Genomic DNA, 12,482 nt, shown 5'->3' on the forward strand with positions numbered 1-12,482 from the left:
TGTTCCTGTAATTGCATTTTGGATATTTGACCATTCACTCTGCCCCAGGGCCCCAGGGGATGGTGCAAAAATTGCACTGCCCTTGCACCTTCTTGCCAGATGGTGATCAGAACTACCAAGTTTGGTGAATTTCTGCACTACCATTTAGAAGGAGACGGCATGACAGACGGACGTACAGACAGACGGAGCCGATTGCAATATCCCCCGTTTTTTTTTTTTCTCCAAAAAGCATGGGGATAATAAACCAACATCCCGATATCCAAAATTCCAAAAGTATTGTGCAAAGGGAGCACGATTACTTTTGACCCGTCTCGTCTGGGTTTCATTCCCGACTTGATTATAAACCTCCCGATCGGTGCTCCGCAGGCAGTGGGTTGCAGCATAAACCGCACTGCCCCTTGGATGGACGTTAAAGATCCCACGGTATCTATTGAGAAGAGTCGGTGAGCTACCGCTGGCTTTCTTAACAAATCACAAATTCCTGCCACTTCCAGTCGAATGTTAGGCCGAGCCAGCCGGTTTGTAAAATTATTGAACCAAAACTTCCCCTGGGCTGAGCCCACGAGGTGGAATTAATTGTGACTGGTAAAATAAGTAGTGGTGGTGCAAGTAAGTGAACCATGTCGTTCCATATCGGCGGTGTGTGAAAGGTTGAGAGAAATAACTCAATCTTCACATTTCCTGGAGAATGACGAGGAAGACGATTGCAGCATGGGGAGTTTCACAAGTCTGATCATATTTCTAATAACTTATTCCACAAACATGGTAAAAAAAAAAATCGTTTTGAAGAATGGCAAGATACTGGTCCAGATTTACTGTCACTTTAAAGAATATGGGATCAATAAGACTACGACTTTTTATCTTCATGCACTGAACATTTCGTTTCCATCAGATTTGATTGAAATACAATGTGGTGTATGGTACTAACAATCACTGCTCATCAAACTGAAAATAAAAGAAAACACCAATTTTATAGGCCACCCTGTACATCAGAATAGAGAGATTTTGTAAAGCTGACAACTACAATTCACATAAAATTATTTTTGACAATCTCATCAATGTCGCAGCTCAGCTGATCCTGAGCAGGTTCTTGAAGCTGTCATATTTAAACATGGGGATGTCTTAAACGAAAGATGCAACCCTGTGATTGGTGGAATCGATGTTGTGATTTGCGAGAGATGAGAGAGAGCGAGAGAGAGAGAGCGAGAGAGCGAGAGAGCGAGAGAGCGAGAGAGCGAGAGAGCGAGAGAGCGAGAGAGCGAGAGAGCGAGAGAGCGAGAGAGCGAGAGAGAGAGAGAGAGAGAGAGAGCGAGAGAGAGAGAGAGAGAGAGAGAGAGAGAGAGAGAGAGAGAGAGAGAGAGAGAGAGAGATAGATAGATAGATAGATAGATAGATAGATAGATAGATAGATATAGAGATAGAGAGTCATTCATTTATTTTGGTCAGAATTGAATTCTTCCTGAAGGTTTACCAAATATTATCAAACCCTGCCCAATCTTGATGAAAGACCATCCAAGCCATGCAAGCCGATTGTCTAACATTTATTTGCTTTGCAACAAAAAGTTTTTTTTTCTTTAAACTGACAGGGCTGGCAAGTGTTTAACACCATTGCCTGGACAGTCTAGTTACAAAAAAGGCAAAAAAGCAACGAAAATACAATTAGTGAGTATTACATACTCAAAGTCTACACACTGCTGTACAGTAAACGGTTTGCTTCAAAATACGAAAATAGACAACGTACAATAACATTCTCGTCTTTAGTAATAAAATAGGATGTAAAAGAAGCTTTTGTTCTTGTACAAAACCACAGCGTGGAATGAAAAAAAATCCACTCCTGCAGTTTGAGTCTTATGTACAGGCATGCAAAAAATATGGGTAAAAATGGGCGCAGAGTCTGTATTGCTCAAAAGACCATACAGATGGGAACTAAGCATTATGAAAAAAACACACCAAAAGGGCTTGCGATTACTATTTATCCTCAATAAAGCTAAGCTGATGTTCCTACTGCGGTGTTTTATGTACATGATCTAAAGATGCCAAGTATAAATACATTCACAAATACTGCTAAAAGAGTATGTCCAATGCTACATTAAACGGCGCACCTGGAAACGCATACGGAGTAACACTGCTTGTTTTATCACATAATGTTTGTGAGAAAGACACCTCATATATATATATATATATATATATATATATATATATATATATATATATATATATATATATATATATATATATATATATATATATATATATGTATATATATATATATATATATATATATATATATATATATATATATATATATATATATATATATATATATATATATATATGTGTGTATATATATATATATATATATATGTATATATATGTATATATATATATATATATATATATGTATATATATGTATATATATATATATATATATATATATATATATATATATATGTATATGTATATATATGTATATATATATATGTATATGTATATATATGTATATATATGTATATATATATATATATGTATATGTATATATATATATATATATATATATATATATATATATATATATATATATATATATATATATATATATATATATATTTGAGAGATCATAGAGGAGAAAGAGGATAAGGGGGAATGAAAGTTTTTAAAATCTAGTAGTTAAGTTTTCAAAAGTTACATATCTTCATCATAATCAGAATAATCCTGCATGCTTCATAAATGACAGAGCAGAAAACACTTCAACAGACCAGAATCCATTGCTATAAACCTGCGAAACATCCTCATCATTCAACGAACGCTTGGAGAGAGAGGCATACTTTAAGCAACGCAACGTTGTATACGAATTCCAATGTTGTTGATATTTCCTATGCTCTTTTTGCTTTCAAGAAACACGCTGCAGAGGCTCTTCAGTGTTGAATTCAATGCCCTCCATAGACGACTTGCAACATTCCAGCAAACGAGTCGCAATTCAGATATTCACAGAGGCAAAGGCAGAGCGAGCTGGATTTCCTATTTTATTTGTGTCATCGTGTTTGCCCGCAGCTGACTGATGAACTTTAACTGCGAGTAAGTAGGTGTGCTTGTTTGCACCCGGAAGTGCTTTGTGTTGAAATAAATAAGGATAAAAGCCTCCCCATTTTGGTCTCCCAACGCTCCCTTGTCTTTAAAACGTCGGGAAACACCATCAGTCTCGCATCTCCGCCGGGCACAGATGAGCTAGAGCAGGCTCCACTGGGCTCGGGCCAGCCCGAGGGTCGATTATCCCGCCTGCTGCTTTCCTCGTACAGCTTTGGAATCCTGCTGTGTCTCGCCGGCAAAGCAACGGCGTGCTGGCGTACAAGGCACTCGAGTTGGCTTTTCCTTGTGTCCTTCCTGCTGTTCACTTAACCGGAATGCTACCACGGGAAGTGGAGGTGCCACGCTTGCGTAGACGCTTCCCGGAACCTTCCTGCAGCAGGTAAGAGGCGTCGACAGCTGCGCACACACAAAATGACAAGACAGAGAGCTTAATTAATTGAAGACAAATTCAATAACTTCATTGTGTAAACATATGACAATGATAATGGAATAGAAAAGTAAGAAAGAAAGATGAAATACAAGAGCCCATGCACAAGAAAGATAAGAAGAAAAATAATTTGGGCACAACCCCTCCTCCCCCCACTCCTCCAGCAAATAAGAAACGACAAGGGTCAGTCCAAGTGGCTGCCACAGCTTTCATCGTGACGCTGAGGAGGAATTAAATAAGATAAAATTTAGTCAAACTATGACTGTTCAAACTCCATTATCGATCGATTTCAAGACAAAAAAGCAGAAATGCGGTTAATATTATGTCTGGTTAATTTTTAAAAAATATACATGGTCTGGGTTCGTGGAAGAGCTAGGACACAGGAACAGACCAATACACAACATAACAAAGGGAACAGCAGAAGAAAGGGGAAACAACAATAGCAGGGTGGAGGGAGAAGGTAGACAGAGACAGACGAACAAGGGATGCAGGTAACGATGAGGGTTAGGGGAGAATGCAAGGGGTGGACAAGATGGATACATAAGCAATTTTTTGGGAGAGGTGGGGTGGTTTAACGGGTGTAGAAAAGATCATGGCTTTGGATGGGGGATGACCTGAGATGCTGATGAACATCTGTCTTGAAGACCGGGAGAGAAGAATGAGATTGAAGAGAGTGTGGAAGGTGGTTCCATCGGCGAGAAAAGAGAGGTGTAAATGAGTGGAGGTGAGCAGAGGTTCTGGACTTATGTAGTTTCATGAGGAAGGGGTTGCTGGTGGACCACGTGCATCCTGCAGATATTTGGGGGAACAGAGCATGGAGAGGGCAGAGGGTACAAGTCCAGAAATGAGGTGGAAGAAGACAAAGAGACCACCGACCTGTCGGCAATGGCGAATTGATGGGCCCATAGATTCAGCTTCATCGCAAGAGATTACAATGATCTGGAAAGTCTTGGTTTCGACAGTATCAAGCTGAGCAATATGTGAGGCAGGGGAGCAAGCTCAGGGGGGAGAGCAGTACTCCATCGAGCTGCAGATGAAAGCCTTGTCAGTGGGTCAGGGCTCAGGTGGACCAAGGAAGGACTTTGCATGATGGAGTATGTCCAGCTGGCATCTGGCTTTGGAGGCCAACCCTGAAATTTGGCTTGCCCAAGAGAGATCATGGCTGAGTGAGACCAAAGAGTTTGAGTGACTGAACCTCTTTGAGGCAGTTGTTGAGAGAGTAGATTGGAGGGCTTGCGGAACGGTCCTTTCGGAGAGAGTGAGTGAGTGAGTGTGTGGGATTTCTCAGGATTGAAAGACATGTTCTAAGTGTTTGACGAGTTTGTGATTTTGTCAAGGACTGAGGAGAGGGATGAGGCTGCTGCTTGTCTGTCAGAAGGATGAGGGATATCACAGCAGAGAGTGGAGTCATCGGCGAAGAGATAAAGAGGATTCTCCAGAGAGTCAGTGAGATCATCGATGAATATTAGGAATAGGATGTGGCCGATGACACTGCCTTGGGGTACTCCAGCCGAGACAGGGAGAGGAGAAGAAAGGTTTTCATTGAGAACCATTCATTGGCTACGGGAGTGGAGGAAGTCAGTAATCCAAGAGTGGAGTTAGCCTTGGATTCCACAGGCAGACAGTTTGGAGAGCAAGGCTGGATGCCAGACTGTATCGAAAGCTTGAGGTATGTCCAGAGAGACAGCCCTGATTTCAGGACTGATATTGAGGGCCTCCATCCATTGTTGGGAGAGTAGAAGCAGCAAGCCCAATGTCAAGTGACCAGGTCTGCATCCGAATTGATGATCTGAAATGAGTCTATTGGAGAAAAGGAATTATTTTATGTCAACTGCAATGAATTCCATGACCTTGATGATGATTGGAAGTTAGCCAATTGGTGTGTAGTAAAAGGGATCCGTTTTTTTACCTTTTTTATGTAATGCTGCGATGTTGGTTGATTTTCAAGCAGATGGAAGATGACCTATGGTAAATGACAGGGTGAAAACCCTAACCATAATCCTAACAGCCCTGGTGTTGGCTTAGCGGTTAGAGTGGTGGCTTGGGACCTGAGGGTCTTGTGTCCGAGCCCCTTGCCCACCATTGGATTAACACCAGGTGGGGTTGATTCAGCCTGTCGTCCTTCCGAGGTCAGCGAAATGAGTACCAGTGTAGCAGCCAAAAAGCTGCATACGAAGGAAAGGGGTATTGACGGATTTATTAAATCTGGTATTGGTGTGGTGCAGGTGTGATGGGCCGAATAGCCTCCTCATGTGCGAAAACTTCTTTGCTAAAAAACACAAATGGCAGAGAGGAAGTGAAAGAGCAGCAGAGCAGATTTGTTGGCCAATTTTTTTTTTAGCTTATAGCTTGTCTGTATTGTTACACTACTTGTCCTTACCAGACAAAAATTATATTATTGAGGTATCATGACGTCTTTTAAAACATAATACGAGGAGTTAAAGTATAAACTCTGCAAAGTGTTTTGTTGAACTGTTCTGCCCATAATTTGTCGACACGTCCTCCCCCTCCTTCTATGCAGTGCAAGGCTGCAGGTAGCATCATTGACTGAGGGCAGGGCTATGCTGCTGATGCAATGCCCCTATTACCAGTACACTGCTACTCATTTCACCAACCTTCGAAGGATAACAGGCGAAGTCAACCCCACCTGGTGTGATTTCAACGGATGACAGAGGTTTGAACTCAGGACCCTAAGATACCAAGCCAGCCACTCAAACCACTAATCCAACCCTAGGCTGTCTACATGTGTGATGTGTTATATATGTACAACCATTTTCATTTTGCTCCAATCTGGATCATTTGGATCAGGTTCAATCAAGATACGAGGGAATATTATAGTCTTCTTTTTTTTGGAAAATACAACACACTATAACATCAAAAATGATTTTAAGAACATTATACATCACGTATCACTGGGGATAAAACACTGTAAGAAACGATTTTTTACAAAGAATGGTTTGAAAGAAAGATGTATGTTGTCAGTGCATGATGCAGGTTTATTAACATTATTTTACTTCACCCACTCCCTTAATTTCTCACATTATTTAACCAATTTATGATAAAACTAGAACAGTACTCGGTAGAGCGCATACCTCCGCCAGGCTGAACAGTTTACGTTTTGTATCCCACCGATAGGCCGGATCTGCATCCAGACCTGAACCAAAATCTTATGGGCTTGTTCTTGTCCCTTAACCAACTCATCCACATCGTTCCGTCATAACTCGTCTACAACTTTTTGACATATGTGATGTTGGCCCCATCTCTCAATGGTGAAGAATCACTGAAAAAACCCAAGTGATTATCGTATCCGGATCTTCACCAAAATCAAATCAATTTGTCCTTGTTACACACCCAACCTGTCCACCAAGTTTCGAACGACTTTCCGCATGTGAAAACAATGCAGCACAACAGATTTCAGGGAAATTGGACCCGGTATAAAGAATAAACAAACAGATTTGCAGTATGTCCACAAATTACTGCTCCAAATTCAAACCGTAATAAATAAAATAATGAAATGAGTAGAATGATGGGGTTTGCTGCAAGGGAAATGACGTTTTTCAAAGTTTTATTGACTTTTTTTTTCATTACTGAAAATGGCATCCCCACAAGAAAAAGCGGTATGTTGCCTAGTTTATAGAGACCAAATCAGCTGCACAGGTTCAACGAAACCTCACTACAACCTATGGAAGGCAGCCACCATCGAAAAAAACGATTTGTGAAAGGAACAAAAAGTTTATGGAGACTTGTAGCATCCTGCAGTGGAACGGGCCAGGCCAGCCAAGCACAAGTGGTGAGGATGTTGAACATGTGAGTCATTTGAGTGTCGTCCCCACAACCACTGTTGATAAAAAATTATGATTTCAAAGATATTGACAAAACGTTGAGAAATGTTATTTCACGCGTAGCAAACTGCATCGTTGTAACCCATTTCATTATTTTTCTAAATTATGGTTTTCCTTTGGAACGATAATTTATGGACACCCGGCCTAAATATGGATAAACACCAGTGTGCCGTATGGCTAATGTGTCACCACTCATATTCACTTACTATTCTTTCTGGGTAGTTTATTCAGGAGACGAGAAAGTACGGCATTTAGCCGGTCCCGTCTTCGCTTCTTCCTGTCTGCTGGAGATCTGACACATCCTCCTCCAGGGATTTTATTAATCCGGCCCTGCGATGACGTGTGGGTTGGCGTGACCATGGCTGGCACATCAGTAGTTCTTCTGTTGGTTGACATGACCGTTGAATTCCTCTTCGTCGGTGTGATCGTGATTCCTCTGTTAGTCGTGGTGGTTGTGGTCCCTTCATTGGCCTGCGTGACAGTGGCTCCACCACTGCTCGGTTGGTGTGCAACTGCAATTCCTCCCTCGCTTCCCTCTTCATCTTCCTTCGATGAGATGCAATCCTCTGATTTTGAGCAATGTTTGCTTTCGTTGTCTTCTTTTGTTCTGAATTTCTCGCTCTTCCAAGATGATCTATGTAGAAAACAAACAAGTGAAAAAAATAAAACTGTTACAATGTTATATATTTCTTGCAAATTGGAAAAAAAATTACCAATATGAATATCATGTGTAGCTTTTTCTTAAATAATTCACAAAACAGGCATTTGGTAAAATATGATACATAAGGTGAAAGAAGTGAGAGAAAAATGATCAACTTATCACCAAGTACCTTCAAAAATGGTCAAGGACAATTGAAAAAGTCCTGATATCTGGACATGTGCCCAAAATGGGATATTGTTACAATGATACGATGCCATTTGTACGAGACAGTCCCCAGAAATTAATAAAGAAACATAGTGATGCAATTGCCTTTACATAAGTTTTAATAATAGTCTGTTGTGTTATTTGCATTTTCATCAGCTTGTATCATAAAATAAATAAATATCTCATACTCTTCCCTCTTCCCACAATCCATCCACCCTCCAAAAAGAATCAGCGATATTATTTAAGGAATGCAGCTAATGATACAGTACTTTCCGTTAATCCTCTTTTGCTCTGATGAAGGGTTAACACCCAAAATGTCAGCTTCTCCTTGCTTCCCACGGCGGTTAGCGTACCTCAATCAACATCCTGTTGATTCTATCCACCTGAATTACCTAAACGAGTCTTCCACTTCACTAATGTTTCTTTTTTTAAGGGAAAGCAAAGCAAAGACGGAGTATTTATAAAGTGCTCGGCAAAACGACGAAGGGCCCAAAAGCACCTGCTCGCATGAAAACACCAAGTTATTACTCTTGCAATCACATGACATTGCATTTTGCTCAGGATTGCACAAATATTAAGTTCTCTCATGTTGCCAGCGCACAAAACCGCAGAGAGGAAAATGAATACTTTTCGTTAACATCAACTATTCCATTATAAATATCTCCCCGCACACTCCGATTTTCTCTTGCAGCGTTTATCTGCGAATATCAGAGCTGTTTACATTTTAGAGTCCCCCGATATTTAAGCATCAAGAGCGGATGTGGACGGTTTGTAAATACGTCACGAGTCTTGCATAAACACGAGGAACCAAGCCTTACCAAAAATATGAGGAGCTATGTCACACCAGGAAAAATGAACGACTAGTCTTGCTGGTGAAGTCTAGCGTCAATCTGCATTGGCGGATGGGTCAAACAATGGATGGAATCAATCGAGGAATGCTAACCGCTGTGGAATGAGAGGGGAAGCTGACTTTTCAGGTGTTAATCCTCTTTTGCTCCGACGAAGGGTTAACACCCGAAATGCCAGCTTGTCCTTGCTTCCCACGGCGGTTAGCATACCTCGATCAACATCCTGTTGATCCAATGCATTGCACGAGGAAGCAGCCTCGTTTCCAGGAGTTGCAAAAAAGATATCGTTTACACATCAGGTCCTGTTTTGATTTTCGGATAGATACTTTGTGAGGTTTATAGCATATTCATTAAATCAATTGCGTTAAAGGGTTAATATAGCACACCTCGTGATGTAATAATTGTTGGCCAATTTGCTTCCACCAACATGCAAACAAAACGCATGAAATTCTTTACACGTGTCAAACAGAAAATAATAAAGAAAGAAAGGGAAAACAAATCACGAATAATAATTCCCACCATTACTCGAGCCCCAGAAGAAAACAAATTACCCAATGATGGAAAACAATAAAAGAAACAACAAAGCTAATGTACAACAATAGTGAATAAGTGACTCGCTCACCTTCCTCCATTCCTCTTGTAGTTTTCTGGAATGAAATGAGGCTGTAAGTGAATGATAATCAGGTGGATTATAATGATTCAGAACAAAGCAATATCAAAAGCAATGAAATGTACAGGATGTCGTCATAAACAAAACAAAACAAAACATTATTTACATTTAATACTGGGAAATCAATATGGAACACCTGGTGGTTTATAACCAAACAAACTGTCACAACAATGCTGGGGATGGAGGGGGGGAGGGGGGGGGAGGGGGAGGAAACAAAAAGAAAATGTCGACATTCATGAACTTCAATGTACGTGCATTATCAGCAGAAAATATAAAATTGCAAACACTTCTGACATGTCATGAGTAAAAATTCCCACATTATACATTACAGTTATAAATTACAGGTACATGACAAACAATTGTATTTTGGTGCTGGCGTCTGTAAACTGAAGAAATTTTTCTGGTAGGCCGAGCAACGAGCACGGGCTCTGTCAAGCTCTGTCAATTTTCGAAGCTCTGTCAAGAGCATGGGCATCCATGATCTAAATAATAATATACTTGGATGTCAGACTGTGTCATGAGAATGTGAATTCGATGTTTCGTCGTTATTTAATTTTAACGTTGCGTGTGTGTATGTATGTATGTATGTATGTATGCATGCATGCGTGTGTGTGTGTGTGTGTGTGTGTGTGTGTGTGTGTGTGTGTGTGTGTGTGTGTGTGTGTGTGTGTGTGTGTATGTATATATATATATATATATATATATATATATATATATATATATATATATATATATATATATATATATCATGAGGAATAAGATTCATTTTAGGATCATTTATTAACACCATTCGGCGACTGACAATCACATGGAATTTCTGTTGGACTTATCTCAAAAGATTGTGAATTGGACGTTGTTTCGACCATCAAATCACATGGAGCATTTTAATGAGGTAATGAACAAATAATATGGAATGATGGAAGAATGCCCTCATGCTTTGAATAATGGGGAGAGGGGAAGACAGATAGTTGGGGTATGGGGGGGGTGTAGAGGGGAGGACAGAGAGTTGGGGTGGGGGGATTGAGACTTTGCATGTGAGGGGGGGAGGGGGGTCTTGCGGTGGGAGAGGGTTGAGTTGAATTTAACGTGGGTACCTGCTCGTCATTATTAATATTACTCGTGGAAAAGCCCATCAAAAATGACGGGTTGGAATTATTTTATTCAAAATACTCAAGGAGACTGGAAGATATGATGTTTCGTAGCGAGTAAAAGCGTGATTTTAAACTAGATGTGCAAATGTGATCCAATTTTCTTTATCTTCTGGGAGGTTTCATTTTGATGGTACAGCCTCGTGATGAGCATGCCAAATCCTCAAGCCTTGGCTAAGCATCAGGTGTGCTTATATCTTCTTATTTATTCGAATTCCTCCAGACATAAATGAACACTTGTTTTTCTCTGTACGTGTTGCACATCACGCACAGTGAATTTCACTTCCCTGCGCCTTGTATTTACTGTAAATTTTTTTAAAAAAAACGCTTCTGTACACCGCCCTTGAGGCTCAGTTTGCAAGTCACCATCTACAATTCCAATAGAAGAGATGTAAGTACTCTTTTACAAAATAATTTTTCAAGGTTTTTTTATCCTTAAAAATAGACCGTAGTGAATGCACAGTCGTGTTAAAAGATTGGCCTTTCAAACCCTTCTAAAATCGTCCTTATGAAGGGGGACAGACAAATACACAAATACACACTGTACTTTATATAGGTACATGATTATAACCATGCCAAAACAATACTTTTTCAAAGCAGTATTGGAAAGCTGACTGAACATTTTCAATCACTGCTGCTAAGATGCATTGACTGACGTGTATGATGTTTTTTAGAATGTGCAAATCGTATTGACGTGTGTAAGGGTTCCCTACAAGGTAAGGAAGCCAAAGGGTGGCTTTGAAGATGATGCATAAATATCACTAATACAAGGGGACAATAACATCAAGGACCTGTTGTTCTCTGACTAGACACCAATTTATTTACATGACACGTTCCCACCACAGCAATCTCACAATTAGAAACCCCTCGCCCCCCCACCCCACCCAACCCCAAGGCAAGGAGAAAACTTTACCGAGAAATCTCTCTTGGGTGCAAGCTTCTTGGCGAAGTGGTCAAAGGCGTAGGGTTTGGTGCAGATGGGATAGCGATTGCGGTGGATCTTATAGAAGAGGTGTGCGGACTTGTCGAGGCGATAGTCGCAGATGTAAATATCCTCTTCTTGAGCACCCTTTGGTCTCCCTGGGAATGTTTGTCAAGCAACAATAAAAAAAAGATTCTCAAACCGAACCACCTTTCATCTTGAATGATAAACAGTACAATACAACACATCCCAAATATCCCAAAAGGTTTAACCCACTGCATTTTCGTTTTCTATTCCAAGCACAATGCTTTTTGAGCATTTGGAATATGAAATCTAAATTGTATTCCCTCCATCGAGTGGTGCCATTGATTAAGTATTTTCTTTGTTCAATATGTAGTCCATGTGGTCTTAAACAGTTGACCCAATCAGCTTTTAGATCCCACAGGACAATTATATATACGAGCAGAGTACCCCCCCAGGAAATTTTGTTCCAAGCACGCAACAGGTTCTTCTGATACATACTTTTATTTGGGTGGTGTATAGGCAACTGAGAGCAACCTCAATCGCTCCCAAAAATAAATAAATAAATAAAACCTGGGATATGTGCATGAAGTAAAAACATGCCTCCTGCATACACTATAAAACAGCAAACTGCACTGGAAAACGTGAGCA

At 40.4% G+C, this 12,482-nt stretch overlaps 1 protein-coding gene across 5 annotated transcripts in view; it reads right to left on the minus strand.

Moving 5' to 3' along the window:
* Nucleotides 1-2,579: 2,579 nt before the first annotated feature.
* The window catches only part of LOC147016985 (histone-lysine N-methyltransferase ASH1L-like), a 298,948-nt gene continuing 289,045 nt past the window's right edge, over nucleotides 2,580-12,482 (minus strand). For 2 of the 5 annotated variants that reach the window (XM_085846302.1, XM_085846301.1), the window contains exons 23-26: nucleotides 11,802-11,968; nucleotides 9,693-9,733; nucleotides 7,564-7,991; nucleotides 2,580-3,484 (exon numbers count right to left, since the gene is read on the minus strand). In XM_085846302.1, the coding sequence (XP_085702428.1) occupies nucleotides 3,390-3,484; nucleotides 7,564-7,991; nucleotides 9,693-9,733; nucleotides 11,802-11,968 (731 nt within the window). In that variant the 3' untranslated portion in view covers nucleotides 2,580-3,389. The other 3 variants (XM_085846304.1, XM_085846305.1, XM_085846306.1) reach the window with 3 other exon arrangements.

The sequence above is a fragment of the Eptatretus burgeri genome, chromosome 11, assembly GCF_056783735.1.
Source record: "Eptatretus burgeri isolate ZD-2024b chromosome 11, Ebu_testis_v1, whole genome shotgun sequence".
In the NCBI taxonomy this organism is placed as follows: domain Eukaryota; kingdom Metazoa; phylum Chordata; class Myxini; order Myxiniformes; family Myxinidae; genus Eptatretus; species Eptatretus burgeri.